This window comes from Pseudorca crassidens, chromosome 6, assembly GCF_039906515.1.
Source record: "Pseudorca crassidens isolate mPseCra1 chromosome 6, mPseCra1.hap1, whole genome shotgun sequence".
NCBI lineage: Eukaryota > Metazoa > Chordata > Mammalia > Artiodactyla > Delphinidae > Pseudorca > Pseudorca crassidens.
Window position 1 is genome coordinate 39,123,390 of NC_090301.1, and position 12,967 is coordinate 39,136,356.

The 12,967-nt window shown below is 35.2% G+C and overlaps 1 protein-coding gene across 4 annotated transcripts in view; it reads left to right on the top strand.

Annotated features, from left to right (window-relative positions):
• Window positions 1–12,967, top strand: part of DNAH7 (dynein axonemal heavy chain 7) — a 247,269-nt gene that overhangs the window by 96,549 nt on the left and 137,753 nt on the right. For all 4 annotated transcript variants that reach the window (XM_067741149.1, XM_067741150.1, XM_067741152.1 and 1 more), the window contains 4 exons: window positions 939–1,107; window positions 3,375–3,477; window positions 3,598–3,725; window positions 10,756–10,968. In XM_067741149.1, the coding sequence (XP_067597250.1) occupies window positions 939–1,107; window positions 3,375–3,477; window positions 3,598–3,725; window positions 10,756–10,968 (613 nt within the window). The remainder of the gene's footprint in view (window positions 1–938; window positions 1,108–3,374; window positions 3,478–3,597; window positions 3,726–10,755; window positions 10,969–12,967) is intronic.

Consider the following 12,967-nt stretch of genomic DNA (forward strand, 5'->3'; position numbering starts at 1 on the left):
CTGCCTTTGTCACTGCAAGTCTGATTCTTAATTCTGATCTCTCTTTCCAGTTTTAGCTGTGAGCTAAATTTAATAGGGGTTGTTTCCCCGTGTAGTCTTACATTTTCTCACCTGTGGAGGTGTCCATGTGGAGCAGTTTTACATTTATCTCTGTGGAGGGCTCTAGGGTTTTCAGAACAAAATTTTAATGTTAATTTCTCATTTTGGGTTCATGGCCCATCAGTAATGGGAACTGGATCCCACCCTCCGTGAAATGTAGGTTTCTCGTTGGGCACTGTATGAAGGGTAAGCTTCCTGTCTCTTCCTTAGTTGACTCTTCTTTGTCTCTTGAGTAGGTTGCTGGAGTAATTTTAGTTCCCATTTACACACAAGGCAGCCTTTCAAGTCTTCTAGCTTTAAATAGTGAATCCATTCCAGCTCCTCAGCTTGCTCAGTTCTAAGGATTTATTTTCTATGTGGGTATAAATACACTTGTGTTTATATGCAAATTCCAAACCAATGTGCACCTCTACAGCTCTAGCACCTAATTACTTTTCCAGCTATGCATTCCCTCTTCATTGATAATTTCCTTTTCATTCGTTCAAAAATGGCTATATATTTCAAAAGTTGTTATATTTTTCTTTTATGTAGCATTTCCATATGCTTGCAGTAGGGGGATTTGGTGACTCAGGGTCAGCTGAATTCTCTGTATTGACCAGAAGTCAGCACTGAATTTCAAAAGTGAATTTGTTCTGCTTTTGTCATATATATATACAGCTATTCAGAAGTAAAACATAATAACAGACAAAAGTAATGCCCAAAGATTTTCATAGACTAGTAGGAAGGAAGGAGTTATTGATGGGGAAGTGGAAAATTTGGCTCTCAGCTTAAATTTTTCTTCTTTTCAGAATGTATATAAAAATCACATTATTCAACAAAGATTGTTTATTATATTTCAGAACCTTATTTGGAGCCCTTCATCTGCACCTTGGAGGAGCACCTGAGGGGCCAGCTGGAACTGGAAAGACTGAAACTACAAAAGATTTAGCCAAAGCTGTAGCCAAACAATGTGTTGTTTTCAACTGTTCTGATGGGTTGGATTATCTGGCTTTAGGAAAATTCTTTAAGGTTTGAGTTGACTCGTCATTTGCGATATGATAACTTCTCAGAAAGGCTGTTCATAATGAAACATAATTTGATGCAAGTAAAAGATTTACTGTAGTTTAAGCAAAGTTAAAATTAAAGTATTATCTCAGTAATTCTCGAGAGAAGTAGGGTTATATCAAAAGCTTATTTGAGAAGGACCTCTGCCTCCAGTCCTTGCTATAATGGGTCAGTATTACTGATAGAAATGAATGAGTGGTGTCCCTCCAGTATACTGGACAGCTAGAAGTTTGAGAATCACTGCATCATGTAGAAATTGTGGTATCTAAAGACTTCTTTGTCCGGTAGATCTTGTTATTAACAAGTTAATATTAACAAGTTCATTAATCATTAACAAGTTCAATGATTTACTTCTATAGACACATTCTAATTAATCTTTTTGGTGAACCTGAAATCTTTCTTTTGTTTTTTTGTTAATCATTTTGGTGAACTTGAAATCCTTCTTTTGTTTTTTCTTAGTCTGAGTCAGATTCCCACTCTTATGAGTCTGTAAGATTGCAAAAAGGGAAGTTAACAGTATAAAGTCCCTAAGTTCATCGGTGTAACCTATGAACATCTGGTCATTTTAGTGCTTTGTTGCTACAGCCTGTTATTCCTTAAAATATTAGGTGGTAGAATTGGACACAAAATTATCCGTGTGGGATTATGGGCTCTACTTATTTGTTTATTTGATTTCTATTTTTCTATACTTTTCAAAGTACATTTTAAAGATTCTGTAATCCTTTTCAAAAGTATCTCCAGAAAACGTTAACATTAAAAAAAAAAAACACAAACTAACAAAAAGGAATATAACAACCCTACCCCATACAGTAAACTATTCCTCCCTGAAGTATGGCCTAGTCATTTTATAATAGATTTGGAGCATAAAAAGTCTCTACATTTGTGATGCTGAAACAATTAGAATAAAATAAAAGAAAATATTATAATGAATAACATATGAAGAAAACATTTGTGTGACCAGTAACTATTTTAATCATCCTCTATCATGATATACAACCTTGTTGTAATGATTAAAGAAATAAACAGCAAATCTAAAAGATTCTATGTGTAGTTTGAATAGCCACTATATTCCTAAATGTTTAAAGAAAAGTCTGGTATGTGCTAAGTTTTCAAATCTATATAATGATATTCTTAATTCTTTGATGTAGATTCATATACTTATAATATTAAATTTGGTTATTGATAAGTATTGATCATATGGACAGTTTGTGTTAGGATCATGCTGAATAATGGGGGTACAAAATAAAAAAGACATAGGTCTTACTATTAAGAACCTCACAATCTGTATAACTGTTTGAACATGTGACTTCATAAGCATTCTGTTCTGTGATTTCTAATCCTTTTATTTTATCGTGTATTAGATTTCTAAGTCATAGAGTCTTCTCTAAATAATGAAAATGTACTACTCTTTGATTGCATGCCATTCATGTTTAATCCAGTGTTTCAGTAGATTGAACTGTACACAAATCCAAGGTCAGCCACTATTAGATGTATGGCATTGTACTAATTATTGATACTTAACATCTTATGTGATATAGCCTTAGTTTCCTCTCATAAAAGATATATACAAAGTGCCTTACATCATGCCTGGCATATACTAGGTACTCAGTGAAACACACATACATACATATGCAATCTATAGAATGTACATTCAATGAATATTTTTGCATTGATTTTTTAAAGTTAGTCCACATTTCGACTCGACTACTCAAGCTTGATTTTCCAGTTTTTCCTTATGACCAAATGGCACATACTTATGAGGTATCTGTGAGTTAGAACTGCAAGCTAGTGCCTCAGACGGTGTTAGTTGGTCATTAAGGTGCTCAGGCCAGAGAGTAGTCTCATTGGCAACAGAAGTCATCTTATTTAAAGGATTATTACAATCCATTCTATGGAGTCCATAAGGAAAAAGCAAATAAAATCAGCTTGTAAATAAAAAGTAAGAAAGGCTATGAAATTATAGATATACATCTAAATGGCAAAAGATATACACAGAAAGTAAAAGAAAAAATCAATTGGAAAATTTTCCAGTTGATTGAACTCTTTGTTCATGCAGAATAATGAATTGGTAATAAAAGAATAAGCCATCTTTAAAGCTTTAAAGATAAGGGTGAATAAGCAATTTCCTTGATAGGATATTAAATCCGCGAAAAGATGAGGTGAAAATACAACATTTCAATGTAATAGTCAATCAGATAAAATTGAAAAATTTCATTGATCTTTTCTCCCAGGGACTGTTATCTTGTGGAGCCTGGGCTTGCTTTGATGAGTTTAACAGAATTGATTTGGAAGTACTGTCTGTGGTTGCTCAACAAATTCTTACTCTCCAAAGAGGTAATGGACTAGTTTATCTCTGCATTGTGTGAAAACAGTAGAAATATAGGAGGTAATGAATGGCACCAGTCCCATTTGTATGTGGAATTGCTAAGTCACTTCATTCTTGATTACTCACAGGTATTAATGCAGGTGCGGATTTACTAGTGTTTGAAGGAACTGAACTAAAACTTGACCCCACGTGCGCTGTCTTTATAACAATGAACCCGGGATATGCTGGGCGATCAGAACTTCCGGATAATCTGAAGGTACAGAAAAGGCAATTATATTATCGATTTCCTTTCTGTGATTAACACAGTTAATATATAAAAAGAAAGCACATGCTGTTCTTGAATTTTATGAAAAATTTTTGCTTTTAGATGTTATATTTTAGACAACTGTTTTAGAAAATAATTTTAAAGCTTTGAGTACTTTTAAAAAATAGATATGCAATTTCCAAAACTTCTATTGTAAAATTAGTCATAATTATACAAATTAGAAGACATAGGAAATATTGAAAAAGGTACCCATTCTACTGCTTACTATATTGTATTCCTCAATTTTAAATGCTGAAATCAGAAAATTGTGAATTCTGAGGTTTTTTTCAAGTTAATATAATATGAGCATTTTTCTATCTTTATGAACATAATTCAAACTGTAAATAAAGTTATTGAACTGTGCTTACCGTTTGACATTTAGCTTGCATTTAGTTTTCCTTCATTATAGATAATATTGCAATGAGCAATTTTTACTTAAGGCTTTTCTCTATTTTAAGATACTTCCTTAGGAGAGTCATAAGACCAAGAGCTGTGTTGCTAAATTGCCTTCCAACAGAGGTTGAAATAATTTATATCCCATATCAATTCTCAATTCTCCTTAATACCCAGCAGTAGTTTTTTGTAAGAACAAAACAGTTTGCTAATTGAATAGACTAGAATCTTCATTTAAAAAACAAACTTCTTTAATTATTAGTGAAATATGACATTTTCCCCATATCTTTGTTAGACATTTTATATCCTTTTCTGGTGAATTGCATGTTTATGGCTAGCACATAGAGAGAAAATGTTGAAGAATAATGCAGTGATAATTGCGGATCCAAAACCAAGTCTTCTGACTCTAAATCCTGCATTCCTTCCACTATCCACATTTTTAGAACGACAGCTTCTCAGACTAGTTGAGGTACTTTTCCATCGAAAACACTTTTGATTGGACTCACTGCTGCCAAGTATTTTTGTGGTATTTTTATTCCGTACACTTTTATATGTTAGACGTGATGTTTTAGTACTTTGCCTTTGTGAAGGATGGTGTGACTCAAAAATAGAAACTGGTAAATCCTCCTTCATCTAAGAAGCATTTTGCAACTTTTTATTGGGGTACACATTTGGAAAGCTCTTTTTGTAGCAGTACTTTTATTCACTCATGTTTTCCTTTTATTCAGTAGGATCAATCTGAATACATAAATATTTGTAAAGGCAAACATCTGTGAGTAGCTAATCATAAAAAGCTGGGACCAGTATTGGTTGAGTCTGTTAATGCCCCATGCAGACTTTTCCATGTTTTATTTATTGTAAGTGTTAAAACAGTGTCAAAATATTCACCTTGTGGTTCTTGGGGTATTTTCCTTCTATTTTAGGCCAAAAACTGCTCTCAAATTCTGATAGCTTTTTGTTGTTTTCGTTGTTCCTTTTGTGCAGTCTTCTTGGTTAGAGCTGCTATAGAATATCTCTTTTCAAGTACATATGGAAATACCTAACAATTTTGAAAAAAATGTCTTTGTCTGAAATGAAAGATAGATAGATACACTATTTTTTAAAAGCCTGCTGAGGCCCAGAGGATATTATCATCAGTCTTCAGAGTCATCCTCGATGCTTCTCTCTTCTTCACGCAGTGATTCAGTCGGTTACCAAAACCAGCAAAATCCTATTTCGTAAGTCTTAATACGCCTGCTGCTCCCGTCCAGCCCCACGGCCACGCCTTGCTCCCAGCCATCTTCAGTCTTCTCTTGCATGTCTTATTGCAGCAGCTCACCTGTCACCAAGAGTCCCTACTGAAATTCATTATAAAGAATTCCCCATTGTAATGCTACCTGTGTTGTAAGAAGAAATCTAATCGTATAATTTCCAGACTTAAAAAACCACCGGGCTCCTTTTGCCCACAGGAAAAAAATTCAAATTTCTTGGCCTGATCTGCAAGAGCTTTGGCATTAGACCCAGTTGCGTCTGTACCACCAGCTCCCTGCATCTCCCTGTCACACAGACCTCACTAGTCTCGGAAGGCCCCATGCCTTTGCACATGCTGTTTACCCTCTCTTGAGTGCTCTGCTAAGCCACCACTGTCCTGCCTGACAAATTCATACTCATCCTCTAAGCTAGCAGTCTGCCACCGAACATACGTACAGTTCAGATAAGACCATCTGGGTCCAGCCCCTGGAGCTGGCAGAGGTTTACAGCTGCATCTTTCTATCCTGCACGTGTCCATGGGTTCTACAGGGACTCCTGTTAGGTCTCTCCGCTTGGAACTCCTGAGACTTTGAGTGATGGAATCTGTTTCTCCAGTTGTCATTCCCTCCACTCTGCGTGGGTCGCTGGTGGATGATTCCACGTAGATTTTGCTGTTGGAGAGCTCTCACTTTGCCAGAGGGAATCTTGGGGAGGACTTAAAATGGCCGCAACTTTGCGCTCTCTCTCCCTTATCGTGTATATCTCATGCATCTTCTGTCCCAACAGACTGTGGGAGTGAAGGCCACTGTGATCTTGCTGCCACAGTCTACTTTTGCTTTCTCAGGCATGAGTCAGTCACCAATCTATATTCCCCCACAATAGGGCGATACCCATCAAACTCTTACTGAACTTGGGAGTGAGGAGGGGGGCTTAGGGAGACTCACAGCATAAGGAAACCTCCCTTCGATGGAAGTCTTTTTACAAATCCTTCCTCCTTCCTTATTCTCTCAAATGCTTTATGATTTACAAGTAAATGGGAAGGTTCAAGAATTGTGTATATTTCCTTTGTAAATTATTGGGCAGATCATGCATACTTCGGTAACTGATATGTATCATGTCATGAAGAAAGACTCAAGTTTTGACATCTTGTACATCTAGGTAAAACCTGCATAGTAGAGCAATTTCTTAAACACATCTCCACTTCAGAGAAGCTATATTTAATATTAAAACTATTCTGAAGAATCAGTAATCATTTCAGAATAGTTAAATGTTAGAAGCAATGGTAAAATAGACTTATCCTATTTTTTAAATTGAAGTATAGCTGATTTACAATATTGTGTTACTTTCTGGTGTATAGCAGAGTGATTCCATTTATATATATGTATATGTATGTGTGTATTTATATATCTTTTTCATATTCTTTTTCATTATGGTTTATTACAGGATATTGAATATAGTTCCCTGTGCTATACAGTAGGACCTTGTTGTTTATCTATTTTATATATAGTAGTTTGTATCTACTAATCCCAAAGTCCTAATTTATCCCTCTTCTCTCCCCCATCCCTTTCCCCTTTGGTAAATGTAAGTTTGTTTTCTATGTCTGTAAGTCTGTTTCTGTTTTGTAGATAGGTTCATTTGTGTCATATTTTAGATTCCACATATAAGTTATATCATGATACTTTTCTTTCTCTTTCTGACCTACTTCACTGAGTGTGATAATCTCTAGGTCCATACATGTTGTTGCAGATGGCATTATTTCATTCTTTTTTATGGCCGAGTAATATTCCATTGCATATATGTATATATACCACATCTTCTTAAGCCAGTCATGTGTTGATGGGCACTTGGGTAGCTTCCATGTCTTGGCTATTGTAAATAGTGCTGCTGTGAACATTGGAGTGCATGTATCTTCTTGAATTAGAACTTCTGGGGTTTTTTCCCAGATAAATGCCCAGGAATGGAAATGCTAGATGATATGATAAATCTCTTTTTAGTTTTTTGAGGAACCTCCATACTGTTTTCCATAGTGGCTGTACCAATTTACATTCCCACCAACAGTGCAGGAGGGTTCCCTTTTCTCCACACCCTCTCCAGCATTTATTATTTGTAGACTTTTTAATGATGACCATTCTGACTGGTGTGAGGGGGTACCTCATTGTAGTTTTGATTTGCATTTCTCTAATAATTAGTGAAGTTAAGCATCTTTTCAGGTGTCTGATGGCCATATGTATGTCTTCTTTGGAGAAATGTTTAAGTCTTCTGCTGATTTTTTGATTGAGTGGTTTGCTTTTTTTGTTATTGAGTTGTATGAGCTGTTTGTATATTTTGGAAGTTAAGCCCTCGTTGGTTGCACTGTTTGCAAATATTTTCTCCCATTCTGATGGTTGTCTTTTCGTCTTGTTTATGGTTCCTTTGCTGTACAAAAGCTTATAAGTTTGCTTATTCCCATTTGTTTATTTTTGCCTTTGTTTCTATCGCCTTGGAGACTGACCTAAGAAAATGCTGCTATGATTTATGTCCGAGAACGTTTTGCCTATGTTTTCTTCTGGGAGTTTTGTGGTGTCCTGTCTTATATTAAAGTTTTTAAGCCATTTTGAGGGCTTTGTTTGTGTGTGTGTGTGTGTGTGTGTGTAGGATTTGAAGGCACTGTTATAACATCATTGATTTACATGTGGCTGTCCAACTTTTCCAACACACTTGCTAAAGAGACTGTCTTTTCTCCATTGTATATTCTTGCCTCCTTTGTCAAAGATTGACTGTAGGTGTGTGGGTTTATTTCTAGGCTCTCTGTTCTGTTCCATTGATTCCTATGTCTGTTTTTGTGTTGATACCATGCTATTTGATTACTGTAGCTTTGTAGTATTGTCTGAAGGCTGGGAGGGTTATGCCTCCAGCTTTGTTCTTTTTTTGCTCAGGATTGCTTTGGCAATTCTGGGTCTTTTATGGTTCCATATAAATTTTAGGATTATTTGTTTTAGTTCAGTGAAAAATGTCATGGGTAATTTGATAGAGATCACATTAAATCTGTAGATTGCTTTGGGTAGTATGGAAAATAGGCGTATTCTAGATCTTCTGATGTCACAAAGTCAGTAACATGATCCATAACTTTCCACAGAGTAAGTAGCATGAAACACCCTATTAGTACAGAGAAAAAAAATGAACTAGATCCTGAATCCTCCATTTCACTCAACTCATACTTAGCTAATTCCTGAACAGGTCACATTTATGGAATCTATTTCCAATCCTTAAAGGAAGAAATGGTAAGAAGTTATTGCTTGAGATTTTGTTGTTGTTCCAAAATGTAGTCCTTTGGAAGCATACTCTAGGAAGTGTATGTAATTCCTTATGTACCACCCTTCTTCATCCACTCTATAGGACAGAAGCAATAAAATAACTATTCTCAATCATTTATTTCTGCTGAGGTAAACATGGAGGGTAATACTCACATTGATTACATGTACTGGAATTTATTCAAACCCTGGCAGGTTACCTGGATCTATACCCTCCCTTTTTTTTTTTTTTTTTTACACTCAAGAAAGTATGCCATTGGTTAACCCAGAATCCAAATTAATTTTTTAAAGCACTAAATTACCCTTAAACCTACTGCTATTACTGAAAAATTATTTCTGGCAGATCCTAAACCGTATCATATCAGTATTTCACACACTCTGTTTGAGAATCAATGAATGAGAATGTCTACCACCATAACAGTTTAGGCCTAAAAAAATATTTTGATGAGGATGCTTTTCTCTGTGATAAGTAAGCATCCATGATAACTCCTTGAAACTCCTGTACCATACTTTATTTTTTGTTCTCTTGGCCACTGATATGTCTGTTTCATTGTGTTCCACAACCACTTTGCCAATAGTGCTAAGAGAATGTGCATAGGAATTTGTAAAGTACCTGGTGTGCCAGAGACCTGACACACAGACCTGGATGTTGATCCCAAGCTAGTAGCAATTTGTACTATTGTAGAAAGATTGTATCACCCTAACCTAGCCATTAACCAGCTAACTCATTTGTTCATTCATTCATTCTCTATTTTATTCATTTAAAAAAAGTTGTTGAGAACCTACCCTTTAAAAGAGGTACCATGTGTATAGTAATTCTCTTGCATTCTTTTTTCCCAGGTCGGTAGTGGTTTAGAGCACTTGCTTAAGCTTCTCTGTTACGAATTATTTGCTCATGCTATATACTTTTAACATTTTATTCTTGCCTTTCTTGAATGGTAACCTTATTGATAAAATAGCAGTACTAAGGCCTCTAGCTAGTAATTAATGTAACACATTGGAAGGATCTTGCTTGATGCAAATCTTTTATTCTCGACTTTAGCGTCATAACAGATCACTTAAGTAAAATGTCCTCATTTTCTCTCTGCTTTGTGTTTTCGGTAATTCAGCTAGTTCCCAGCAGGTATTTATAAACTGTCTGAACTGTCTGAATTATAGTAAATTGTCATTTACTATAATTATTGTTCACTATCTGAATATGATTATCATTTTTCTAGAACACTGTTGCTCTCCTGCTTTAGTACAAGAAAGCCATGTTTTCACGTATGAGCTATTGAAGTAAATCCTGACACATACTAACATTTTAAACTTAAATTTTCTTATTTATTCTTTTAAAATCTATTCAGTTTTCTATTTACTTTCCATCGCACAACATCTATTTGTCCCACCATGTTTAAAATACTATGAGGAAAAAATTATCTTTAGAATTTGGAAAATTGATTTATCTCTAATAATAATTATCCAGGACTTATTTTCAGTTTCTTCCCTTTATTATGCTTGGTGAAAGACTGACATGGTGACTGCAGACTCAAAAATGTTAAAAAATATCTCAAATTACACCATTTATGTAACATAGTCTTGTTATTAGGGGTTACCTGATGAGACCCAAATCATTTAATTAATTAGATGCCAGAGAGCTTCACTTGAAGCCCAGTCTCCCAACACCAGGCACTTTCTCACCAGCCCAGATGAGAAGCCCGGCTCTTGGACATCCCAGCAGAGTCTGCTTTTTCCCTATAGCATGTTACTTCCCACAAAAAATAGAACGTAATGGATACTTAACACTTAAGTAAATTAATAATTCACCAAAGGTCTAGGTATGATAGAAATTTGAAGCGTTCTCAAAGCATAATTTAAGGAAACATATTTATATAAAAAGTTAATGATCTAGTTATTATATAACAGTAACAAGAAGTCACATTTTAAAGTGTTTTTATCTATATGATCTGGCTACTGTTACTTAATATTATTGCAGAAAAGCTATAACATTGTAACATGCTATGAAGGAAAGAGTAGGCTTATCTCCATGATGGTCTTTTTCAAAAAGCACCTTTCCTCCCCTCCCATAGGCACTCTTTCGGACAGTAGCAATGATGGTGCCTGATTATGCCATGATTGCCGAAATAGTCCTGTACTCCTGTGGCTTTGTCACAGCTCGGCCACTGTCGGTAAAGATTGTGGCTACATATCGCCTGTGTTCAGAGCAGTTGTCATCACAACATCACTATGACTATGGAATGAGAGCCGTGAAGTCAGTACTCACCGCAGCTGGGAATCTAAAGGTAAAAAACTCAAGTGGCTTCTTACTCATTCATTTCCTGTTTATAAATCTCAGGACCATGTGTCTTCACAAGAGTTACACTAACTGGTTAGTTTCATCAACTGAAAAAAAGTTCAGTTATCGTACTAACATAATTAATTATTTGCACACTTGAAAAAGGACATTTTATGATTTGTAAAACCTTAGACATGTGATCAGTGATTTGAGTTCCATTCCACAATTTTAACTGTATGAAACTAGGTTCTACTAAGGAGTAAAATTCCTTGCTGCTGAGAAATACTTTGAAAGCATTTGTATATGAACATATATATTGAATAGCTTTAAAGGAAATAATCTATGTATAATTAATAAATATATACAGAAGCCCCTAGACATTGTTACTTAATATAATTACACAGTTGCAGCCAACTGTAGACTAGCAGTAATAGATTGGCAATATAATGTTTGCATTTTAAGATGGTATAAATCATAACTATATTGATAAAAAGTCAAAATGTTTGAAGACTTGGGTAATTTTTCATTGAAAGTCTTTTGTAGAAACGTAAAATATAACTGTACATTTGTTCTTTATCAAAGTAAGCAAGATAGGCTATAATTAACAGCAAAATGCAAACTGTGGCTTTGGAGCTTATAAAATTTTCATGTTCATGACTGCAGAAGATAAAGATTTTGAAATATATCTTGTGTGATTAAAAACAATGGCATGCATTTTAATCTTCTATGATAATGTTACCAAGAATTCTGATATATAGTGGTGATATTCTGTTTCACATTAGCCTAACATGACTTCAAGTGATTGCTTTTTTTTTGTAATAAACAAATGCAACTAGAAGCAACAATTTGTATTAACCTGGCATGTCATGATTATACTGTGGTCAGATAATGGGAAAGAAAATGCATTGTCCTAGTATGTCATCACTGACATCTTGACTATGGAATTGAGCTATTAAAGTTATGCAGCAAATGAATCCTATCATTCTTTGTCAAAAGCTAATTGAAAATTGTTAACTGTGTTGGCTTGAATATTTTGAAGTTTGTTTCTATTATATCAAAAATCAATTTAAACATTTGCTTTAAGATGATAGCCTCTCAGATAACAAAAGAGACTTGTGACACTTCATAATTTACATGTGGTTAGGTTGATCCAAAGTCCATATGAATAGGACTAGCTTTGGCTTTGGAGGCCCTGGAAATTTAGAGACAGCTAACCTTGATTGCCAGGCATCACTGCCTTTGTAAGGTTAAAGCCAGTTAAGTAGGAGCATGGGATTTATTAGAAAGATTCTAGAGAAAAAGAAGAGGATTCTGGAAAACTAAATGCATGATGGTAGGAGAAACTTTGGAGTAAGATGTTGAATAAAGGATAGAAGCTGGGAGAAATAGTTCTGAGTTCAGATTTTTTTGTGAATTATTGAACCATCTTATGGACATGAGCAACAAGTTGAGGGTTCAACCAGATTTTTTAGTAAACTCTGGGTTTACCACAGATTTTTTAGAATTTAACATAAGTTTTCTGAAGCACCTTCTACTTAAGTGACTTAGTGTATTAACGAGCCCTCTCCACTCTGCCTGGGGATCACACTCAAGCGCGCTGGTACTAAGCATGCAGCCGGCAGGCAGCGTGCTGCTCTGCCCTCCCACCTTCTATCCGATGAACTGTTCCTCACCCAGAGTCAGGTGGCTTGTTCCCAAAACTCCCTGAAGCCAGTCGGACATGTTACTGTCGTTATGTCATTTAATTAATTGTCAATGAAATTGATGGTATATGAGCATGAAAAGAAGAGTTTTGTTTTTATGAAAACTAAGTTCATTGTTTAAGAAAGACTCAGTGAAGATGAAATGCTAAAAAAAAATGACTTTGAATTAGGTATGGATAAGAAAAGTGAATACAACTGGGAAAAAACCTTAAAAATCTTAAGGATGCTACACTTAGATTGTCTCGCAAGTATCTCTGAAGAGCATGATCATCTTTAAAACACAAAACCAAAACACAACAAAAC